Source organism: Cherax quadricarinatus, chromosome 32, assembly GCF_038502225.1.
Source record: "Cherax quadricarinatus isolate ZL_2023a chromosome 32, ASM3850222v1, whole genome shotgun sequence".
NCBI classification, from domain to species: domain Eukaryota; kingdom Metazoa; phylum Arthropoda; class Malacostraca; order Decapoda; family Parastacidae; genus Cherax; species Cherax quadricarinatus.
The window spans coordinates 10,446,632-10,465,249 of record NC_091323.1 but is presented as its reverse complement, the minus strand read 5'-3'; the positions used below and the strand labels follow the sequence as shown (position 1 = coordinate 10,465,249).

General features: G+C 38.1%; 1 protein-coding gene across 1 annotated transcript in view; it reads left to right on the top strand.

Moving 5' to 3' along the window:
- The window catches only part of LOC128690336 (sodium-dependent multivitamin transporter-like), a 39,497-nt gene extending 21,334 nt beyond the window's left edge, over window positions 1-18,163 (top strand). The window contains exons 2-13 of the mRNA XM_070090737.1: window positions 208-865; window positions 1,239-1,369; window positions 1,661-1,849; window positions 3,049-3,209; window positions 3,596-3,736; window positions 4,141-4,199; window positions 4,668-4,827; window positions 6,481-6,599; window positions 9,804-9,958; window positions 11,572-11,729; window positions 14,930-15,042; window positions 17,657-18,163. Coding sequence (XP_069946838.1) covers window positions 634-865; window positions 1,239-1,369; window positions 1,661-1,849; window positions 3,049-3,209; window positions 3,596-3,736; window positions 4,141-4,199; window positions 4,668-4,827; window positions 6,481-6,599; window positions 9,804-9,958; window positions 11,572-11,729; window positions 14,930-15,042; window positions 17,657-17,790 — 1,752 coding nt within the window. The 5' untranslated portion in view covers window positions 208-633 and the 3' untranslated portion in view covers window positions 17,791-18,163. The remainder of the gene's footprint in view (window positions 1-207; window positions 866-1,238; window positions 1,370-1,660; window positions 1,850-3,048; window positions 3,210-3,595; window positions 3,737-4,140; window positions 4,200-4,667; window positions 4,828-6,480; window positions 6,600-9,803; window positions 9,959-11,571; window positions 11,730-14,929; window positions 15,043-17,656) is intronic.
- The last annotated feature ends 455 nt before the right edge of the window (window positions 18,164-18,618 follow it).

Here is an 18,618-nt window from a genome sequence, read left to right as displayed (position 1 = left end):
AATTGTTATTATTATTTTATTATATTAATTACGAGGAAGCGCTAAAACTGTAGGAGTCATTCAAGTCTAGATAAATTACATCTCTCACTAGTGTTTTTTGTGCCCGTCAAGCCGAACCTCAGGTTCGTAGTTATAATTAGTTTCGTAAAAGATCCACGAAGCGTAAATAAAATGATTTTATTCCTTAATTATATTTTTTCCTTACAGAGTTATACAATAAACATTTTGACTTGATTAATTTTCGAATAACTTGGCAGAAATACAGTTATAAGTGTAGGAAGTTACTGGCATCAACATTTCTGAAAACATTAACAGATATTTCGAAAGATCATATGATCATATGTATTAAAACATCAAGACATATGTTCAAGCATCAGAATGTTTATTAAAACATCATGGTATATAACTGGAACGAGTTTTACTAAAACATGAGAATATGAATTAAAATCTCAAGAGATGCATTAGAAAATCAAGATATTAAACATCAAGATAATAAAACATCAAGATACTAAACATCTAGAAATATTAAAACATCAAGAAATTAAAATAGCCATAGATATTATAACTCCAAGATATTAAAACATCGAGATATATTAAAACATCAAAGGATACAAGAGGAAACATTGGTAAAAGATGGTGGAGTTCAGCTTCGACTGGTCAGCTGGGATGAAAGGCAGCTTCGGCTGGGCCGACTACCTGGTCTTCGTCGGGATGCTGGTGGCCTCGATGTCCATCGGCATCTTTTACGCCATCAAGAGCCGCAATAAAGCCAACGATGAGTTCCTCCTGGGAAGCCGCAGCCTCTCCTGCTTCCCGGTCTCCATGTCCCTCCTGGCCTCCTACATCTCCTCTATCCTCGTTCTAGGTCAGTAACCACAACTACGTTGTTAGTGATAGCGTTAATGATGCAGTAAGAAGGTAAGTGCTGACAGCTTAAGAGAAATGGACATTCATGCATTCACTTAGGGCAACTTTATTGAAGGTGTTACCCTTAATCACTTGGATTACATATATTTCAAGTGATGGAAGTCCATGGGCCGAAACGTTTTTTAATAAAGGTATCGTAAGTGAGTGCAATCGTGTCTCTCTCAGTGTTAAGGGTCATGCAGCAGATAATTTCTTTCTTTAGTCAAAGTAATGTAAAAAAGTTAGTTTATATTCCTGTAAAAGTTTCTCCGTTACAAGTCATCCATACGCTCACAGTCTTGTTGATGTTGATTTTTCTCCTGGTGGTGCAGGAGGACCGGCGGAGGCATACTACCACGGGGTCGAGTGGTGGTACATCTGCGGTGGTAACCTTGCCCTGATCGTCGTTGCCTTCGTCTTCGTTCCCTTCTTCTATGAATTTAAACTGACTTCGATGTACGAGGTACAAGTTTTCAAATTGACTTTTTTTGTAGTTAATCTGGAGAGATCGTAGAGCTCCCGGGAAATGAGTGGTAAACAGTATTGATTCAAGGAAAAAGAGAGTTGCTGCAATTATTTGGAAAAAGAACCATTCACAGGTATTAGGCCACTCAACATGACAGGTATAATCACACTGTCCTCCAGTCTCTCTTAATAAAGTTGGATTGGGCTTTAAATAAGTTGTAGATCGTTAATGCATCAGGATAATAATTAATTTATTCACGGGTGACATCACTTAATTTCGTGTCCTCAGTATCTTGAGCTACGCTACGCATCACGCTGGGTACGGTGTGTGGCCGGAGGGATGTTTGTGATCCAGATGTTGCTCTACCAGGCTGTGGTCATCTACGCCCCGGCTCTCGCCCTCGCCTCCGTCACCTACTTTCCCCTGTGGACTTCAGTCATTGCTGTTGGTGTCATCGCTTCCGTGTACACAGCTTTTGTAAGTTCAAAACCAGAGTATGAGTAGATGTTTATATTTATCTAAATATTTTACTTTTAACCTCTGACACATATTTTATTATCTCTTAAAGAAAGCTCGTTACATTTGTTAAATGACAAAATATTTGCAGTATTATGAAAGGAATATGGAAGTTATTTGCTGACTCCGATCTTTACCGGTCTATAGGAACCCTAGAGGAAGTAATCAGGTCTTGTAATTTAAGAAGCAATCCAGTGCTAATAAGAAAATCTGAGCAAACAACTTTCCAGTTATGTTTCAAGTTGTAAGTCACATTCATAAAGTTTATTACGGGAAGTAAGGTAGAGGTGGCCATTATATTATCAGATGCACATATCCCTAGCAATAATAGGTCTCTTACAAATAATGTTTATTGCAAGTCAACAAACATTTGCTCAAATATCTTAATAAAAACCACAACAGAGACCTAAAGTTTTTTAAAAGCCTTGAGTATGAAAGCTGAGATCACGTGCAACTTGCAGTACCTGGCTGTGTTATCGACAGAGCTCGTTATAAAGGCAAGAAATATGCTATAGAACTGAACTTGACACAGAATATAAACTAGAATTTACAATAACAACATCTCCTAATTTCAACATCCCTTGAATATCTGAATGTGAAAGTTGATTCAATAAATAATAATACAATTATTGTTTTTTTCTTTTACAAAGAACTCCAAAGTTTTATGGGATGTGTATATTTGGTTCCTGGCAAAAGCTGTGATAACTTTTATATATAACTGTCTAAGAAAAGTTCTTGAAACCTAACCTAGAACAGAAAAATGTTGTAACTAGTGTCCAGCAGTCCCCTGTTTCCTTTAATGAACCTAAGGTCACATGATGCTGTTGTGAACACTAGATTCAAGCCAGAAATTCTTTCCGGATAAGAGGGCTTAAGAGGTTGATGGAAATATGTAGCATTCGTCTTCTGTTTTATTAGATTAACGCACTGTCAACAGTAGTAAAGAAAAGACACAGTTGCAGAGCAAAATTGTGATATGACAAGGTTCTGTGTAGAGCTTTATCAAGTCAAGACTTGTTTAACGCTCTACACATCGAAATATTGTTTCAGTTATAACTTGTTCCGCAACGCGTGTATTTTCTGTAACTAGGTGGGCTTATCTGTATTTAATGCACTTATGCGACTGATTTTATGTTGACATGGAGCCATTTTCCCTGCAGGGAGGAATGAAGGCCGTGGTGTGGACTGACGTGTTGCAGCTGGCTGTGTTGATCCTGGGGCTGGTGGCCATAACCATCAAGGGCATCTTTGATATGGGCAGCTTCCAAAAGGTGTGGGAGGTTGCCGTCCAAAACGACCGCGCTGGATCTCACATATATACGTGAGTTATGACTGATGGCAGGCCATCATTTGACTAAGACCCGCGTCAGGAACACTTGCCCTGTTTCCTGACATATCTTGCCTAACATTATGACTGAGAAGTCGTTTTGCATTTACTATGTAGGACATTTGATCTCAGAGAAAGATACAACTGGTTAAGGCATTCTAGAGGCTCATTTACAGGCATAAGTTCTCATGCATGCAAATTTTTTCAACATGTATGGAGATTCAATTCTGATGTGACTGTTCTAAGCTATTTTCTTTTATATCACATAGAACATATATTGCTGTTCCTTTTCTTCGTCAGGTACGAACCCGTACCTGAACCCAGGTAGGGTTCATATCTTCGGAAGAACTAACCAGGTCGCTGATGTCTATCTTCCTCAGGTACGGGTTCTCACCCCTGCAGCGTCACACTGTCTCCAACATCATCATCGGCAGCATAGTGATGACCATGTCACAGTATTCGTGCTCCCAAACAGCCGTCCAGCGTTACGCTAGCATCAAGAGCCTCCCTCATGTTTACATGTAAGAACATTATTAATACCAGAACCACTGACGATGTTAAACTGTTATAAGTAGCTCAGACGCAACCGTCTATGTGTACATGTGAGCTGCATGTATACATGGCCGTGTTGTGAATGTGATTGCTGTGTCTACTTACGATTGCTTTATGAATAAATTTGCTAAATAGCTCCGATTCCTTGGCTCAATAGCTCTTTACCAGATGAGAAGTTGGTTATTGGCACGCTTGGGAAAAAATGGACATAAAAGAAATATTCCTGTTGCTGGTATAACGCACAATAGTATTTATGTGTTTCGGTCGTTCCCGGATTATTATCATGCCGTGAGTAATATATACTGGTGATGAGTTTTAATGCTTTATGTAATACAGGTCAAAGTTAGATGTTATACCAGACTGATACTTACAGGGCCATCTTCCTGGTGATTCCCTTCTACATCCTGCTCATCTCCCTCGCCCTCATAGTAGGTAAGAATGTCTCTTTTATCCTAATTTGATATTTAAACTTTGTATAGCATAGTGAAATGCTAAATCCGTAAGGATCAATGAAGTTTATGAGAATGGAAAGTAGTCAAGAATTATACAAAGAATGGTAATACATGACATTTCATGAAGGTGACGTGTATAATACAATAATAATAATAATAATAATAATAATAATAATAATAATAATAATAATAATAATAATAATAATAATAATAATAGCTATAATAATTTTATTTCAGTATAATATAATATTTGTACAGAGATGACTGACATTTAGTTGTGCGTGTATTATGCCCATAATTATGCTTAAGGTGAGGGGTAGTTCTATTTCCTCGGATCACGAGTTCTTGGCAACGTAGAGCCCCCCATCCCCTCACCTCATGAAAGCTCTAATCATTTTTGTGTGCAGTTTCATGCAACTGTTCTTGGTCCTGAGTCTCGGTTCTTCAGGTTTGGTGATCTTCGCGACGTACGAAGGCTGCGATCCTCTTGCTGCCGGCCTCATTGCCAAGAAGGATCAGATCCTCCCCTTCTACGTCATGGATCACCTTAGTTCCGCTCCAGGCCTTCCTGGACTCTTCGTAGCCTGCATCTTCTCTGGCTCCCTGAGGTAAGTGATGCAGATGGAAACTTTGACTCTCCAGCAACATATATACCAGTATAACACTGCCATAGTAGGTTCTCAGTTAAGACACGATCCTCGATGACACTCTGACTTTCTTGGGTTATCCTGGGTGATTAACCCTCCTGGTTAAAAATACGAATATATCTTATCTTACGAGTTTTTGTTAATGTGACTGAAAAAAGTTCATCCACAAAAGCATAGCGCCTGAAAAGGCCTTAACGTATGTGCAATTCTATTTTGGGTGCCCTTTTCTCAATTACGTTTACCAAAAAAAAAAATGCACTTGAGGGCCGGTATTATAATGTTTTCTTGGTACAATTACCGACAAAATGTTAGATAAAAGGCCACAGATGCAACTAATCTGACATTTTATTGTGGTAACGTTTCACTCTCCAGGAACTTTGTCAAGGTGGACAGTAAAATGTCAACATTAGTTGCATCAGTGTCCTGTTACCTAACACAATGTTTGCATGATGTAGCACACACACCAACTTCTGAATAATTTTACTCACTTTTCACCCCTTACCTTTTATGACGGTGAAATTTCTCTCATAAATATATTTAACACCAAGCAGTGCCTACATCTCTGGAACTCTTACAAACACCTGCTAACATTTTCAAAGGGAAAGGTACACCTCTTTCGACAGATATATTGGATACATTCAATTTTAATACCAATGATTATTTTTTTTTATTATCACACTGACCGATTCCCACCAAGGCAGGGTGGCCCGAAAAAGAAAAACTTTCACCATCATTCACTCCATCACTGTCTTGCCAGAAGGGTGCTTTACACTACAGTTTTTAAACTGCAACATTAACACCCCTCCTTCAGAGTGCAGGCACTGTAATTCCCATCTCCAGGACTCAAGTCCGGCCTGCCGGTTTCCCTGAACCCCTTCATAAATGTTACTTTGCTCACACTCCAACAGCACGTCAAGTATTAAAAACCATTTGTCTCCATTCACTCCTATCAAACACGCTCACGCATGCCTGCTGGAAGTCCAAGCCCCTCGCACACAAAACCTCCTTTACCCCCTCTCTCCAACCTTTCCTAGGCCGACCCCTACCCCGCCTTCCTTCCACTACAGACTGATACACTCTTGAAGTCATTCTGTTTCGCTCCATTCTCTCTACATGTCCGAACCACCTCAACAACCCTTCCTCAGCCCTCTGGACAACAGTTTTGGTAATCCCGTACCTCCTCCTAACTTCCAAACTACGAATTCTCTGCATTATATTCACACCACACATTGCCCTCAGACATGACATCTCCACTGCCCGAAGAAAAAATGAAGTTAAAATAACCACAGAACAAATAATAATATATACCGTGTCTCCAGCCCCATCACAGCAACAACCACAAACTCAAGTCCATATACATTTAAAAAATAAATGATAGTGTTGAGAAGGGCAGAGAGTAAAACAGTGCTGTTAAAATATAAACTATCACTACGTAGTGGTCATATATCACTTGGGGAAAGGGAGGTAATAAGTTTTGGGTTGATTCAACCTCCTGTATCAAGGTTCCTTCACCAGTATCAAGGCGTCTTCGGTGAAGGGACTGACATAAGGTTTGGGCTTCCATCTTCATTCAGGAGTAACTTCCACAAAGTAACCTTTAACCCCCCTTCTCAGCACCATCTCCTCCGGGGTCAACTCACAAGCAGCGGTGACCTGGGAAGATGTGTTCTCCAACATGCCAAGGTTTGCTAAGCTCACTAAGACCTCACAAGCCATGATAACCAAACTCCTGGGTAAGTTAGGTGTAAGTCAGGAGGGAGGGAGTTCATTTTGTGTGTGTGTGTGTGTGAGTGTTTTATCAGGTGTAGTCAGTAGAGTGGGAGTCCATGTTTGTGTGTGTGTGAGTGTGTGTGTGTGTGTGTGTGTGTGTGTGTGTGTGTGTGTGTGTGTGTGTGTGTGTGTGTGTGTGTGTGTGTGTGTGTGTGTGTGTGTGTGTGTATGTGTGTGTGTGTGTGTGTGTGTGTGTGTGTGTGAGTGTTTTATCAGGTGTAGTCAGTAGAGAGGGAGTCCATGTTTGTGTGTGTGTGTGTGTGTGTGTGTGTGTGTGTGTGTGTGTGTGTGTGTGTACTCACCTAGTAGATGTCAGTATGTGTGTCAGTGTGTGTGTAAGTCAGTAGCGAGGGAGTCTATATTTGTGTGTGTGTGTGTGTTTGTTTTATCAGGTGTTAGTCGGTAGAGAGGGAGTCCATGTTTGTGTGTGTGTGTGTGTGTGTATGTGTGTACTCACCTAGTAGATGTCAGTATGTGTGTCAGTGTAAGTCAGTAGCGAGGGAGTCCATGTTTGTGTGTGTGTGTGTGTGTGTATGTGTGTGTGTGTGTGTGTGTGTGTGTGTGTGTGTGTGTGTGTGTGTGTTCCATCAGGTGTAAGTCAGTAGCAAAGAGTCCCTGCGTACTCACCTAATTGTGGTTGCAAGGGTCGAGACTCAGTTTGTGTGTGTGTAGGTATTTTCACAAGTTTTCGTCCCCACCTACTACATCATAATATTTTTCCTCGCATCATCACTAGTACATGTCACTTTTTCTTCAGAACATCGCTAGTACATGTCACTTTTTCGTCGGATCATCACTAGTACATGTCACTTTTTCTTCAGAACATCACTAGTACATGTCACTTTTTTGTCAGAACATCACTAGTACGTGTCACATTTTCTTCAGAACATCACTAGTACATGTCACTTTTTCGTAGAAGATCACTAGTACATGTCACTTTTCATCAGAACATCACTAGTACGTGTCACGTTTTCGTCGGATCATCACTAGTGCATTTCACTTTTTCTTCAGAACATCACTGGTACATGTCACTTTTTCGTCAGAACATCACTGGTACATGTCACGTTTTCGTCAGAACATCACTAGTATGTGTCACTTTTTCTTCAGACCATCACTAGCACATGTCACTTTTTCTTCAGAACATCACTAGTACATATCACCTTTTCGTCTGAACATCAGTAGCACGTGTCACTTTTTCGTCGAATCATCATTAGTACATGTCACTTTTTCGTCAGAACATTACTAGTACGTGTTACTTTCTAGTTGGATCATCACTAGTACATGTCACTTTTTAGTCTGATCATCACCAGTACATGTCACCTTTTCGTCAGAACATCGCTAGTACGTGTCACTTTTTCGTCGGATGATCATTAATACATGTCACTTTTTCTTCAGAACACCACTAGTACATGTCACCTTTTGTCAGAATATCACTAGTACGTGTCACTTTTTCTTCAGAACATCACTAGTTCATGTCACCTTTTCGTCAGAACATCACTAGTATGTGTCACTTTTTCGTCGGATCATCATTAATACATGTCACTTTTTCTTCAGAACACCACTAGTACATGTCACCTTATGTCAGAACATCACTAGTACGTGTCACTTTTTCTTCAGAACATCACTAGTACACCTCACTTTTTCTTCAGAACATCACTAGTACATGTCACTTTTTCATCAGAACATCACCAATACATGTTACTTTTTCTTCAGAACATCACTAATACATGTCACTTTTTCTTCAGAGCATCACTAATACATGTTACTTTTTCTTCAGAACATCACTAATACATGTCACTTTTTCTTTAGAACATCACTAGTACATGTCACTTTTTCTTTAGAACATCACTAGTACTTTTCACTTTTACGTCAGAACATCACTAGTACGTGTCACTTTTTCTTAAGAACATCACTAGTACGTGTCAATTTTTCGTCGGATCATCACTAGTACATGTTACTTTTTTGTCAGAACATCACTAGCACATGTCACTTTTTCTTTAGAACATCACTAGTACATGTCACTTTTTCTTTAGAACATCACTAGTACTTTTCACTTTTTCGCCAGAACATCACTAGTACGTGTCACTTTTTCTTAAGAACATCACTAGTACGTGTCACTTTTTCGTCGGATCATCACTAGTACATGTCACTTTTTCGTCAGAACATCACTAGTATGTGTCACTCTTTCGTCGGATTATCACTAGTCACCTTTTCTCATGGGGAACACAGTGTTACCACTATGACTTAATTTCTCCACTTGATCTTCTTGTTCTTACGGTATTGGTAACACTATAGCATTCGTGAGAAGCTCCTAAACCCACATGAGTCATACCCCGCCTAGGCAGTGGGAATTAACCGGTTTTGATCTGATGGGAGGGTGGGTTTCCATTTGTCTGGATCAAGAAGCTTTTCATCGGAATCAAGGCAGATCTCTCCACTTTCCCTTCCTTGAGGAGACGGCAGGAAATAATTAGAACAAACACAGATTACATTTAACAATGCATTAGTCTTCTTAAGATTCTCAGGGAAGATGGTAACGTGAATATGAACATCTTCTTGTTCATTTTGATACTCCGACACACACACACACAAAAAATCCACCTCGAAGGAGGAGATGCCTTTGATGCCGGTGTGCGCTCTTGATTCAAGGAAGTGGACTACTATCTTCTCCTCTTTCCCAGACGTTGTATAACCACTAAGGAGTTAGAATTTCCCCGTAATTGTTTATCATTATTATTATTATTATTATTATTATTATTACTATTATTATTTTTATTATTATTATTATTAATTAATATTAATATTATTATTATTATTATTTTTATTATTATTATTATTATTATTACTATTATTTTTTATTATTATTATTAATTAATATTAATATTAATATTTTTATTATTATTATTGTTGCTACTTCTACTACTACTACTACTACTACTACTACTACTACTACTACTACTACTACTACTACTACTAACTAACCAACATACTGTAATGACATTAAACAAGGTTTCTCATCATTATCAAGTCTTTCTCAGTCCGTTAATGCTTGAAGATTGTTCATAATTGTTATATTTTCATCTCCAATTTGTTGTGGGTTAGTTGCCAGTTTTTCCTTTGATCTTTATTCTGCGTGAGAGTATATGTTTTAATACGTGTGTGGGTAGCCCTGGGCTACGGCTTCCTGGCGGTGGGTCTGGCCTTCCTGGCGGGGAACCTGGGTGGTGTTCTGCAGGCAGCCATCGCTGTTATCTCCTCCGTGGCTGGACCTCTGCTGGCGGTGTTTATCATGGCTCTCTTTATGCCTTTCACTAATTCCAAGGTAAAGAATTTCGACGCTCATTCATGTCTTTTAATTCCTCAAAAACACAGTGTGAAAACACAATAGCAGTGAAAGTTTGGGTAGCAAGAGATTTTTGCAAGATGACTAGCTATATCAACCCAGTAATATGTTCTAATGAATTTACTCTTGAATCCCCTCCCCATCTTAGGGATTAAAATAACTTTCATGTTAATCTATAGAAGGTCCCAAAGGTTCCCTATTTGCCAACTGTTGAAAACTACTGTTTAAAAAGCTCTCCTCATTGTGATTCTAGACAGCAGTACTCTGTGTTCAGACACATCATTTGTAATCGTCCTGTTGACAGTCCATTTTAATGTCAACAAGACCAGAATTCATGTCCACGATGAGAAGGAGATGACACAAATTAGAAATAGAAACCTATATTCATCATTTTTTTCTTTGGCCCAGCTTTTGCGTAAAACAGCTGAGGCCTTAATGACCCAGTGCAGCCGAGAAAACTTAAACGTAGTAAACATATTTGCTTCTTTTAAGTTATTTCTGCACTAGACAATGAGGAACATACACCTGCATTATACAAAAACAAGAGCGAATTATAGCATCCTGCAACACACCTAATATTTATAGATCCTCATTTACAAGGGGTGGCTTATGCGGTTAAAGACTTTGCTCTGTAAATGTCCCAGTTACTGCTACTACTACACTTTGGAACACGTCAGAGGTTGTGTCGTAATTTCTAATCATTACGTATATGCTTTCTGCATATACATAATAATAAGTTATATGAATATAACCATGCTAACAATATTGGTAATGTAAAGTAAAAGGACACAAGTGCAACTAATGTGACATTTTTATTGTGGCAACGTTTCGCTCCAGGAGCTTTGTCAAGCCGTTACAAACAGTACATGGGCACAGAGGGTATATATAGGCTCAGAGTGAGGTGCAAAACTAGTAGTAGTAGTAGTGGTAGTGATATAAGTAGTAGTAGTAGTAGTAGTAATACAATATGGTAGAACAATTAACTTGCATATGAGTAAAAGGATATAAAAGCAAACACATTCAATTAAGTATTTGGAATTGAAGAGTTGCGCAGGAGTAGACTTATGGATCACCTTCTCGGCCAGGCAATCTTGTAGGAAGTTGTGTCTGTGGCGATCGCTGTGAGCACGAAGAAGGGTGTCTAAGTAACGTCAGTATGAAATGTCCATTATGTTGCGGTGTCCGACAGATTGTAATAATGTTGATAGACTTACCGACAATATGTAAAGTAAAAGGATACAAGTGCTTTTATATCCTTTTACTCATGTGCAAGTTAATTGTTCTACCATATTGTATTACTACTAATACTACTAGAACTTATATCACTACTACTACTACTACTAGTACCACTAGTATTGCACCTCACTCTGAGCCTATATATACCCTCTGTGCCCATGTACTGTTTGTAACGGCTTGACAAAACTGGAGAACAAAACGTTGCCACAATAAAAATGTCATATTAGTTGCACTTGTCTCCTTTTACTTTACATATTGTCGGTAATTCTACCAACATTATTACAATATTGGTAATCAGGAGGTCAGTGTCCTCGTTGCTGAGTATTCTCTATACCATCACCGTCGTGTGTGTGCAGGGAGCGTGTGCGGCGATGATCGTGGGAACTGCGGTAGCTTTAGGGTTCAGCTTTGCTGCCACCTCTCTGGGCATCATTCCTGAATTGCTGCCCACCTCTACAGAAGCCTGCCCTGCCAACCTTACCCTACCCCTGCCCCCAAACACGCATCCTGTCAGGTACGTCATGGTTCTCTCCGTTGATTAATTTCCTAATGTTCTAGTTACCACATGTTTAATATCGGATATCTTCAGAGATAAGATGTTTTTACATCTCTAATGGGGGTTTAACACTTCCGCAGGAACATAATACTGCTTCCAGAAGTGTGTACAACACACTATTGCTTTTAAGCCTACTAGCTCTTTCAAGTAACGTAACAATTTTGTCGATAAAACTGATAATTGTATTTTTATTTTGTTCATAAATGCTTTTGATTTATAATTTTCTTCAACTTATGATTACCTTTAATTCATAAATTACGTTGCAGAGGTAGTCATATTTATTCCTACTGCTAATTACGATAGGCATGAGCAGTGATCAGCGAGGAATGTAAGTGAAAAAAAGTCAGCCTGAAACTCATATACATACATATATATATATATATATATATATATATATATATATATATATATATATATATATATATATATATATATATATATATATATATATATATATATATATATATATATATATAACAACATCGCCTCATGGTGAGCGAAAATCATACATGACTCTTTAACCCACCAGAAGAGGCAATCCTACAAGAATCAAGTACCCAGCGGAGCTAGGAGTTGTACCTTGATCCGAGAACATACGGTGGTGTGGGTGTGTCCGAGCTAATTTCATTTTACTCCCCGTTTGGTGCACTAGCCTCTGCGAGCAGTATTTTGTATTAATGTAACCACGAACGAGTGGTACCGAAACAATAACAACACTGCGACTAGCCGAGGATTCGAATCCATGTCGTCTTGGCCCTCCTCATGGTGAGCGAAAATCACACATGATGCTCTAACACACAGGACCACGCAATCCTACAAGAATCAAGCAACCAGCAGAGCTAGGTGTTGTACCTTGATCCGTGGACATACAGTGGTGTGGGTGCCTCTAACATAAATGAAAAAAAATGTATGTTTAAACGTATAAGAGAAAATTTTAGAAAGGACTTTTTTTACATGAGTTCTTGCTAATTGACCAGTTTTACATATTCGTCATAACACAAACACACAAATTATATAAATAAATAAATAAATAAATAAATAAATAAACAAATAAATAAATAAATATATGTATGTATATATACATATATATATATATATATATATATATATATATATATATATATATATATATATATATATATATATATATATATATATATATATATATATATATATATATATATATACACACATATATACGTGTGTGTGTTTAGGAGTGAGTAGCGAGGAAGAGCCAGTTGTGAGCGTGGGGGAAGTTCGTGAGGCAGTGGGCAGTATGAAAGGGGTAAGGTAGCTGGGATTGATAGGATAAAGATAGAAATGTTAAAAGCAGGTGGGGATATAGTTTTGGAGCGGTTAGTGCTTTTATTTAATAAATGTATGGAAGAGGGTAAGGCAGAGAGCATGTATAGTTCCTTCGTATAAAGGCAAAGGGGACAAAAGAGAGTGTAAAAATTATAGGGGAATAAGTCTGCTGAGTATACCTGGTAAAGTGTATTGTAGAGTTATTATTGAAAGAATTAAAAGTAAATAAGAGAGTAGAATAACAGGTGAGCAAGGAGGCTTTAGGAAAGGTAGGGTGTGTGTAGACCAAGTGTTTACAGTGAAACAAATGGGTGAACAGTATATAGATAGGGGTAAAGAGGTTTTTGTGGCATTCATGGATCTGTATAAGGCGTATGACGGGGTAAATAGGGAGGCAATGTGGCAGATGTTGCAAATGTATAGAATAGGAGGTAGGTTACTGAAAGTAGTGAAGAGTTTTTACGAGGACATTGAGGCTCAGGTTAGAGTATGTAGTAAAAGTAGGCCTTAGACAAGGATGTGTAATGTCACCGTGGTTGTTCAATATATTTATAGATGGGGTTGTAAGGGAAATGAATGGTCGGGTGTTGGCAAGAGGCGTGGGGTTAAAAGATAAATAATCTAACACAAATTGGGAGTTGTCACAGTTGCCCTTTGCTGATGACACTGTGCATTTGGGAGATTTTGAGGAGAAGTTGCAGAGGTTGGTGGATGAGTTTGGTAAGGCACAGTATGTAAAAAAAAGAAAAGTAAGAGTGAATATGGAAAAGGGTAAGATGATGAGGATAACAAAAAATAGGTAACGAAAGACTGGATATCAGATTGGAGGGAGAGAGTATGGAGGAGGTGAATGTATTCAGATATTTTGGAGTGGACGTGTCAGCAGATGGGTTTATGAAAGATGAGGTGAAACATAGAATTGATGAGGCGAGAAAGGTGAGTGGTGCACTGAGGAATCTACGGAGAGAAAGAATTTTGTCCATGGAAGCAAAGAGGGGAATGTATGAGAGTATAGTTATACCAACGCTCTTATGTGAGTGTGAAGCATGGGTGGCGAATGTCGCAACAAGGAGAAGGATGGAGGCAGTGAAGCTGTCATGTCTGAGGCCAATATGTAGTGTAGATATAATGCAAAGAATTCGTAGTTTGGAAATTAGGAGTAGGAGCGAGATTACTAAAACTATTATCCAGAGGGCTGAGGAGGGGTTCTTGAGGTGGTTCGGACATGTAGAGAGGGTGGAACAAAATAGAATGACTTAGAGAGTGTATAAATCTGTAATGAAGGGAAGGCTGGGTAGGGTTCGGCCTAGGAAAGGTTGGAGGGAGGGGGTAAAGGAGGTTTTGTGTGAGAGGGGCTTAGACTTCCAGTAAGCATGCGTGAGCGTGTTGGATAGGAGCGAATGGAAGCAAATGGTTTTTAATATTTGACGTTCTTTTGGACTGTGAGCAAGGTAACATTTATGAAAGAATTCAGGGAAACCGGCAGGCCAGACTTGAGTCCTGGAGATGGGAAGTACAGTGCCTGCACTCTGAAGGAGGGGTGTTAATGTTGCAGTTTTAAAACTGTAGTGTAAGCGCGTCTTTGCCAAAACAGTGATGGAGAGAATGATGAAAGTTTTTCTTACTCGGGCCACCCTGCCTTGGTGGGAGACGGCCGATGTGTTAAGAATATATATATATATATATGTATATATATATATATATATATATATATATATATATATATATATATATATATATATATATATATATATATATATATATATATATATATATATATATATATAGAAAGAGATGGAGAGAGAGAGAGCCCTTGGAGTGTCACAGTACAAACTATCTCTTTTCCTCAACAGAGTTTCCGACCTGGAGTACCCACAGAAGATCTTCGGCCTCTCGTACACGCAGCTGGGTCCGCTGGGATTGGTTGTGGGTCTGGTGGTGGGTGTCCTCGTCAGTCTTGTCACAGGTCAGTCATTAGTCACCTTCCATCACTTCTCTGCCACTACTTTTTTTTCTGTCGCTTCCTATGTCCCTCGTCGTTACATCTTCCATCGCGCCTACTTCTTGATTCTTCTCCATCTTTCTCATCATTCCCTTCTTCACGTATATTTTCAATGGTGCCATCAAGAATTCTATTTATACTAATGTTCATTACTGACATAATTATTTTCGCTAATATTAAATTAGTAGCAGTAGCATTTCTTCATGCATTCCAGTTTCCCTTTCTCTGAAATTTCATTTGGTCTTGCTTCTCTTCTATAACCTATCTATATTTTCGTCGCGCAATATCATAATTAAACGGACATTTACATAAACCATCATTAATTGCTCTTCATTGATTTTTCTCCATGAGTATAATCAATAAGTTTGGAAAAAAAGGATAACCTGTGCACTAAATCATTTTTATTTATTAAATTTCTCTTTTCACTACCTTTATGAAGCATTTTCTGTTTTCTTCATTGATTCTTCCTTCTGTTTCAAATATATGGGTTCTAGATCTTAGATATATTTAACCCAACGGGGAGCTGGTGCAGTACCTGACTCAACCTGGCACCACGTCCGCTAATCGTGAGAGAGATATGCTACCTATCTCAACTTTTCTAGTTTGATGACTGCCCTGTTAGTTTATTCATCCGAGAAGAACCTTGACACGTAGTTTATTCATCGGAAAAGAACGCTGACACGTAGTTTATTCATCGGAAAAGAACCCTGACACGTAGTTTATTAATCGGGAAAGAACATTGACATGGGTGCCAATAGATGATACGTTCAGTGGTGGGGGGGAGGGGCACTATGGCTGCAGTGCAGCAAGATAATATCTCAGGACACAGGTGAAGGTGGAGTAGCCTGTGTTCCAGGTGGACCACAGTAACAGCAACCACTGGCTTGCCAGTGCTGGGCTCAGCGCTCAGCGCTTGGTTGTATGGTAGTGTAGGATTTTAGGGGATTTATAATAAATTACAAATTATCACATTAATCTTATTTTTGCGGACTTTTTATTTTCCTTCTAAACTATTCCACGAACACCAGAGAGGTTGCAAGATGGTTTACTTAACGTATTTTAACGAAATCATATTTGTGTTGTGTCAGTTAATAAACACTTGCAGGCTTCTCTGATGACTGTAAGACTAATTTGAGTAAATTTAATTTAGTCGAAATTTAAACTTTGGGTACTATACAGGACTTGAAAATAATAATTGTTATTTTTGCCAAGTGGAATTATGTAAGAAGATTCATTATACATCTTAATTTTCACTTAAGTTAAAATTTATACTTGTGATATATGGAATGGAAAAGCTTTATTTATCAATGTTTATTTGGGGTTTTAGATAAAATTTGTGAGGATAGGCTATCAGATGTTGTGAGATAATAAAATGAGCATCAATACCTCACTTTATTCTTATTTTAATCAAGGGAAAAGAGCAAACCTAATAAGAAATCATGCAACATCTAGGGAATGAGAGGCATTCATGTTTGATCCAAGGAAGTGGAAGATAAGTTCATTTATTAGATCAAGAGCCCCGTCACCAACATCAAGGAATCTCCCATGAGGGGGCAGTTCAGTTAGCGTGGAAGCAGCTGGCTGGGTGATCGAACCTGCTGTAGCTCCGTGTAAGGCACTGTATATTTCTTGATGAGCAAGACACATGGGCAACATTTAGGCAGTTTTGTTAATGAAATGTTTCGCCTGCGTCAAAACTACTAACTAATGCATCTTCGTCCTCTCAAGGGAGGTTCCTTGACGCTCGTGAGAGGCTCTTGATCTAGGGAGTTGGATCTGTGCTCCAGTTCCTTGAATTGTGCCTGAATGCCTTCCAATACTACTACTACTACTACTACTACTACTACTCCTACTACTACTACTACTACTACTACTACTACTACTACTAATAATAATAATAATAATAATAATAATAATAATAATAATAACGCACCTTCGTCTTGTACATCAACTTGTCGGGACTGTATAAAATTTACAGTATGATACCTATATTTCTCATGGAAGGCAGTCGAAAGCAAACCTGGAAGGTCGTAGTGTAATACTGAACTGTTGTAACTGTGCAGATTACCAGTGATAGCTCATTGTTCCCAAATATTTATGTTTCCCATCACAGAGATAATCCATTGATTTAAATAACCTTTTTTATATATTATGGGTGACATAATAAATAGTGCTAGAATTTTGGAGCACAGCACTTTATATTTTTAATGAAACAACCCTTACCATATTTACGGATCTAATAGCGGTGTAATTATCATTATGCGATTATTATTCGTTACACCTTATTCCAAACATTTTATAGGGGCGTTTGTGTACCGTGTAATATTTAACTATTATTCCCTTTAGAATTATTCACGACAAATAGCGATAGTATCATATTAATTATTGCTTATTCCACTACGTATTAACTCATTCATAGGAAGATGAGTACGATTATATAGCTCGTCACACGATTAGTTAACGGAAGATCGAGCCTCCACCACTACTTGGCATCAGTAATCCACAAGGATTTATTGCATATTTTATATGTTAAAATACAACACAGCACTGCTTACTCATATTACGTGTATTCTTATAGGAATGTCAGGAGGAAGGCGTGTACCACGGTCTCTGGTACATCCGTGGGTCAGAAGGACCTTGCCTGATCCTGATGATGTCGCAGCTAAAGTCAGAGCTCTGTCCTACGACAACAAGATGGCAACGCAGTTTTAACTTCTGATAAACTAACCTCAAAACAAAAAATATCAGAAGCATGAGTATATGAATGCGGCTATTTTCCTCTGGTTAACTAGGTTAATGGAGATTAATCTACGTCCATCTAGCTAGTTTATATAATAAATATATAACACAAATTTTTAATGTTTGCTTTGTATTTGTATCGTGATAATGTTCACTAAAGAACACATTGTTGTTGTTGTTTGCTTCAACCTATATAATACTCTTTGTATACAGATATATAGTCAAGAATATTTGAATACCTAGAACGGGTATCAAGTAAAGTGTCCATGTATATACACAGAGAGACGTACACCTCTCGGTGAGCATACACTACGAGATATATATCTTTCAGTGTACTGGTATATACACTGAGGGATTTATACCTCTCGGTGTATATAATCTATATTATTGTGTTATTTTATTATTAAAGCATTTTATTTATTATATTATGTTCATGTGAAAGTTTTAAACTCGCAGGAGTCAAACAGTATCTAAGGAAGAAGTAGGAGTAAGGGGGTTATGAAGTGTCACCTGACAGAAAGGGAAGAGTAGCTAAAAATCTTTGAGTCAAGAGCTTCATCTGCATCCAGTTGTAATGTGATCATAAGGAAGAAGGTATTAGTGATCGTAAGCGAAGTGTTAGAAAAACTATACAAATTGCAAAAACTTGGTTACATATATATATATATATATATATATATATATATATATATATATATATATATATATATATATATATATATATATATATATATATATATATATATGCAAAACAACCACTCTGAAAGAATAGAGAAATTCCAAGCGCTTTCGTGACTACTC